Source organism: Grammomys surdaster, unplaced genomic scaffold, assembly GCF_004785775.1.
Source record: "Grammomys surdaster isolate TR1022 unplaced genomic scaffold, NIH_TR_1.0 810, whole genome shotgun sequence".
Taxonomy (NCBI): Eukaryota; Metazoa; Chordata; class Mammalia; order Rodentia; family Muridae; genus Grammomys; species Grammomys surdaster.
In genome coordinates, this window is record NW_021605229.1 from 1,126,476 (window position 1) to 1,133,212 (window position 6,737).

The window sequence follows — 6,737 nt, forward strand, 5'->3', positions numbered from 1 at the left end:
TGTAGCTGTATCAGTTAGGACTACATTGTAGCTGTATCAGTTAGGACTGGTCAGTTGTTATCTGTGTTTTGACCATTTGTGAATTTCTGAATGATTTCTACCTGCTGCAAAAAAGAAGCTTCATTAATAAGATATGTATATTTTTAAATAATTTATTTTTATTTTATGTGCACTGGTGTTTTGCCTGCATGTATGTCTGTGTGCAGGTATCGGGTCCCCCTGGAACTGGAGTTACAGACAGTTGTGAACTATATGTAGGTGCTGAGAATTGAACCTGCATCCTCTGGAAGAGCGTGCTTTTAACTGCTGAGCCATCTATCTCTCCAGCCCAAAATATATACTTTTTAATGTTATATAAGTCATTAATCAGTTTTTTAGATTTATTTTTTAGTTTATATGTGCAAGTGTTTTGTCTGCATAGATGTAAGGACATCAGGAACATGCATTGTCTGTAGAAGCCACACCTTTCAGATCCTTTGGAAATGGATCACGAGCCTCTGAGTGGATTCTGAGAACCAAACCCAGGTCCTCTAATGAAGCAGCAGCTGCCTTTAACATTGGAATCCTTTCTTTGCCCCATGGCCTCTAACCCTTGATCCTCTTGTCTTAGCTGGGACAACAGGTCTGTAGCATCATACCCAACTTCTACTCAATTCAACTCATTTCTATGGGATGTTAATATTCTTATAACCTCCGAATTTAAATGAGGCTTACTTAAAGGACCATCTGTGATAATTAATGAGCTTTTGGAAAAGATTCTGGACAATGAACTCAAAATAGAGTGTCCTGGATAAGTATTTAATGTATAGAAGTCTGGTCCTCATGGAAGGCAGTGAGATATAGACCTGGCAGGCAACCACCAATAGCTCTGGATATGGGCTGGACACTGTCTTGGTTAATCTGCCCTCTTAGCCTGGGGATTTTTAACAGACTCACTTTATTTTTTTTAAATTTTTTATTGGTTATTTTATTTACATTTCAAATGTCTTCCTTCCCAGTTTCCCTTCTGCAAACCCTCCATCACATCTCCCCTCCCCTTTGCCTCTATGAGGGTGCTCCCCCCCATTTCCACCTCACCACTCTAGCATCCCCTTATGCTGGGGTATAGAGCTTCCACAAGACCAAGGGCCTCCCCTCCCATTGATGCCAGATAAGGCAATCCTCTGCTACATATGTAGCTGGAGCCATGGGTCCCTCTATGTGTACTCTTTGGTTGGTGGTTTAGTCCCTGGGAGCTCTGGGGAGTCCAGTTAGTTGATATTGTTGTTCTTCCTATGGGGTTGCAATCCCCTTCAGCTCCTTCAGTCCCTCCCCTAACTCTTCCATTGGGGACCCTGTGCTCAGTCAGATGGTTGGCTGTGAGTATCTGCATCTGTATTGGTCAGGTGCTGGCAGAGCCTCTCAGGAGACAGTTATACCAGGCTCCTGTCAGCAAGCGCTTCTTGGCATCAGCAATAGTGTCAGGGTTTGGTGACAGACTTTAGAGTCGAGGAAAAGGATCCTGGGAGAAGCTGGTCACACATGTCACCAGCTAACCACTGGGTTCAGATTGGCCCTGTATCCAAACCCAGCCTACCACTAAACCCATAGGCTGGCCTAACTGTGTGCCATGTCCCCAAATTGGGGGTTACCAGATTCATACGACAGTGTATGTAGGAAACTTCTCATGGACAGTGACTGAGTTTATGATTTCAACAATGTATTTATTTATTTATTTATTTATTTTTAAAAAGATTTATTTTATATGAGTACACTGTTGCTATCTTCAGACTCACCAGAAGAGGGCATCAGATCCCATTATAGATGGTTGTGAGCTACCATGTAGTTGCTGGGAATTGAACTCTGGAAGAGCAGCCAGTGCTCTTAACCACTGAGCCATCTCTCCAGACCCGTATTTGTTTATTTTTAAGGATGCATTTTATTGCCTGTGTGTGTGTTTCTATGTGCATAAGCATGAGGGTGCCTGAGGAGGAGGCCAGGAGAGGGTGTCAGATCCCCCAGAGTGCTGGGAACTGGACTCTGGTCCCTTGTAACAACAGCAAGCTCTCAGCCACTGAGCTATCTTTCCTGCCTCCAATGTCAAAATTTATGAGTAATCCAGAGTGTCTTTTAAGCCTGAGAGGCCTTCCTCAAATTGCTTTCTGCTGTGTTACTCTTTGCCTCCCTGCTGAGGAAAGTCAGGTGAATTTGAAATTAGTTTCCATACAGAAGCTGATGCAGCTCACACCAAACTGTGAGAAAGTGCCCCTCCCCTCCTTTAATCTGGCCTGGCCCATGGGAGGCCAAGCTCCTGTTTGGTCTGAAGGAGCAAGGCACACACATCTGGGATCCACATGGTGACTCAGGAGGCCCGCCAGGAGGAGGGGATGGTTCACAGCAAGGTGAGAAAAAAATAAAGCTGAAATGAGACAAGACTCTTTTAAACATGAAAAGAAGAAGAAGTGCCTCTGAAATTAAATCCAAAATGAATCTAAGGTAATGGCCGGCATCTTGTCAACAAGCAGGACCATCGAGGGAGGGCACAGGAAGCTGTGGAGGATGGCCCGGAGAAGGAGAGAAAAAAACAGGGCCAGCACCAACCTGGCTTGGAGCCACTCAAGCACCCAGAGGACACAGTGGTAATGTTTTCACAGCGTTTGTTCATGTGTGTGTGTGTGTGCATATGTGTGTGTGTGTGTGTGTGTCGTACATGCAGATATTCGGGTTCACATAATTGTCTAACCCTATGATGCTCCATGCAGTTTTGATTAGAGATGAGATTTGAGTTGGTCCGTCCTGAAGTCGATGCTGAATGAGGTGTAACCACCACACCACAGAGCTTCTGAATTAGGGTTTCTATGGTACCTGTAATGTGGTATGCTTAAGCCTGACTGTGTGGACCAGAGGCAACTCCCAGTAGGCTTTGTCCCATGGGGAAAGCCTTGTCTCTGCTCACCACAGAGATGCAGGCAAGATGGCAGTGGTGCTAGTTCAGAAAGCCTGAGAGCAACCATCTGTCTGTCTGTCTGCTGTGTCTGTCCACTGTGGGGACTGTCCACTCCACTGTGGGAACATGGCACTTCTCGTTGTTCACTGATGACACCGTCATGTCCTCGGTGTTGCTTTTGCTTTCCAACAGTGTGCGCCCAGCGACCTTGCTATTAGCCCTTTGCCAGTTGAGGGGTCAGTTTGACAAAGGAGATAGCTGGCATTTTGCAGCAAACCGCCCCTGGGGTCAGCTGAGCTGATGATCAAATGCAGGTCACATCCTGGGGGTGTTCTCTACATGCCTGTCCTGGAGCAGGTGACCCTCTCACAGGAAAATGGCACAGAGGGTCACTCTTGTACACAGAAGGAGCAGTAGCTCTAAAGTCCACCAATCCTATAGAACATCCTACATGTATGGCCGAGTGATATGGATTAGTGACCCTGGGTTATGTTAGAATGTAAATCCTCAGGCTGTCCTCACTTCCTGAGTCTGAAATTGTGGGCTTGGGCCAACCCTCCAGGGGCTTCTGGTGTAAGACTCTGCTTGAGACCCTAGCTAGGCACCAGCTCAGCTCAGGCATTAGATATCCACGTTGATTTGGGTCTGTTAGGACAGACTGCCTGACTTCTGTGTTTTGCACACCAGCCCTGCGTGGCACCTCTCAGGTTTTCCTGTCACACTTCCCTGGCTTTGCCTGGTGAAGGGCAAAATATACCACCTGATAGACTTGTTCACTGGCAGATCCCCCCTGTACCCCACCCTCCTGTCCTGGAACATAGGGACAATGGGACATATTTGGGAATTATTCCGTTGTTGTTATGTTGGCTTTGAGACGAAGGTCTCACTAGACAGTCTCCTAGACTGGCCTTCTTGCCTTAGCCTCCTAAGTAGCTGAGACTGTGGGTGTGGCCCATCCCAGCAGTCTTTGCAAAAGGTTCAGCAATGCTGGTGGCTTTGGTTTTCAATGGCGGGACCTCACAGGCAGGATCTGTACATTGCATATACATCAATCTCTGTCACTGAGCCTATACATCAATCACCATCCCAAGTGCACTTGAAGCCAGGTTGCTTTGTTGTGCTGGAACATATAAGGGACAGTGGCCACAAGGCATTTAAAGACCCAAGTGGCCTAGTGTGGAAAGCAGAGGGAGACTTAGACTTGTGTGTGTGTGTGTGTGTGTCTGTCTGTCTGTCTGTCTGTCCAAGCCTGTGAGGATGTCTTAAGCAGTCATTCTCGTCTTACTTTTTGAGGCAGAATCTCTGATTGGGCTAGGCTGGCCAGCAGTGAGCCCCAGGGGTCTTCATAGTTTTCTTTGCCCAGTGCTAGGATCCTTGGCATGTGCTGTTGTACACTGACTTAGGTCCCATTCCTGCCTGTGCGGTTAGCATTAGCACTGACTGCACCTCTTCCTGACACGGAGGAGAGCTTGCTTGCAGAGTCAGTCTGTGAGGGGCTCTGGAGGAGCGGCTCTGGGATGACAGGGCCTGTACATCATTTTATAAACTTGCTTATCTTCCTCCTTCCCCACGAGACAGGGTTTCTCTGTGTAGCCCTGGCTGTCGGGAATTAAGTCTGTAGACCAGACTGACCTCAAACACACAGAGATCCATCTGCCTGCCTCTTTGACCCAATCGCAGGGTTTAAAGGTGTGCACCAGCAGCAGCAGCTAAACTTCCCTATCTCAAAGCCAGAGTTTGCGCCACTCTCTGACTTTCTTGCGGTTAGGCTCCTTTTTCCTATATTTAATGGTTTGTGTTTTGTTGGAAATTCATTGTGCACAGTGACGGGTTTCATGGGAACAATTTCCTCTTAACTATATTGTGTGCTTAGAACACGGTACTTAACAAATCTGATGGTTTTGAAACTGTAAAAACAAATAGATCAACTTTTCTAAGTATGTTATTTCTCTTGTCCATCCTTGTGTTTTGTTCAACACTAAAATACTATTTTAAATATTTTAAGCCAGGAGGCTGTTGTGCATGCCTTTAACCCTGTACTTGGGAGGCAGAGGAAGGCAGATCTGGGAGTTCAAGGCCAGCCTGATCTACACAGGGAAACCCTGTCTGGTGTGGGTTGAGGAGAGGACTTTAAGTTAGCACACAGCAACGGGTTTCTTGTGGCCGCCACACAATATGCCATTACACTTGCCTCTCGGCCACCCCACTCCCTCCCCTCCCCCCTCACTCTGACTGTCCTGTCCTCTCCCCATACAGTCCTCTCTTCTGTGCTTCCTGACTCCTGAATTCTATTACACACCCCATTCAGCCCTTCCTTAAGATCTCTTTCCTCTCTTCTGTTGGACTCTTTTTAGTCTCATGATCTACACACACACACACACACACACACACACAAACACTTATACTAGATACACATGCATATTAGACACACACACAAACTCTAGACACACATACACACAAGCACTAGACACATACATGCACAAGACAGATACACACACATACACACACGTGCACACACACCAGATATACACACTCACACAGACACACAGCAGACACACACTCATACACATAGACACACACATCAGATACACACAAAGACACACACTTGACACACACAACACAGACACACACAAAGACACACACACCAGGCATGCACAGATGCTCACAAACAGACACACTCACTCTTACACACAGACACTACACAGACACCCACATGCACACACATACATGCACAGATACACTCACACATGCAAACACATATACAGACAGACACACACACACAAAATGCAAAAACAAGAAAACTTTTTCCACTTTTGACCCATTATTGCTTGAGACCTTTTATATTGTCCTGGGTTTATAAGTCCTAAAGCACTTACACAAATCATTAGTGAATAGTAAATCATAATGACATTTATGTCAACAATTTTTGTTAGCACATGTCACTGCTTATTAAAGACAAATTTACATACTAATGAGATGATCAATTATTTGTTTTGCGTAAAGAATTATTTCTACATTGAATATTTGATCATTCAGAACACAACATATTCAGTGTTTATCATAGTCAGTAGATATGTAGATTTTATAATCCCCAGTACTGAAAACTTCACTAAGCATATGTACATAACAGTGGTAACTGAAGTCTTGTCTTCAGTGTCACTAAGCACGTACACGTGGTAAGAGCAGAAGTGTGTTGGCAGCCATTCTAAAATCACGTGGGGAGAGGCTCCTCTAATCCCTAGTTAACATTTTGAAAATGTCAAGTTCAGATCTCTCCTTCTAGCCACCTGAATACCTACTTATCATCTATCTACTCATCCATATATTGACTTACGTACCTGCTTGCCCATCAGCCTCCCTGTACACTCACTGTATATATACCGTGCCTTCGTTCATTAAAAATCTCTCCTTTACAGCCGGCCTAACTGCTCAGCGGTCAAAAATGCTGGTCCTGCAGCCCTGGTGATCAGAGAACAGTCACTGTAGCTCACATAAGAAGCAAGCAAGATTCAGTGGCACACATCCGCAGTCCAGTACTCTGAAAGGCAGAGGCAGAGCTTCATGCATGTGGTGTACTCCCTCCCAAATAAATAGACATTTAAAATAATTTATCTTTAAAATCTCTCATTTAAAATAGGTATGATACTGTATGCTTATAATCTTACCCTATCATGTCCCCTCACCCCATCCCTGCCTCCCCATCCCTCCCTCCCCTCCCCATCCCTGCCTGCCTTCCCACCCCTGCTTCCCCTCCCCATCCCTACCTCGCCTCCCCATCCCTACCTCCCCTCCTCATCCCTACCTCCCCTCC

General features: G+C 45.8%; 1 protein-coding gene across 1 annotated transcript in view; it reads left to right on the plus strand.

Annotated features, from left to right (window-relative positions):
• Positions 1-6,737, plus strand: part of LOC114634017 — a 50,390-nt gene that overhangs the window by 24,312 nt on the left and 19,341 nt on the right. The window contains exon 5 of the mRNA XM_028782641.1: positions 2,505-2,618. Coding sequence (XP_028638474.1) covers positions 2,505-2,618 — 114 coding nt within the window. The remainder of the gene's footprint in view (positions 1-2,504; positions 2,619-6,737) is intronic.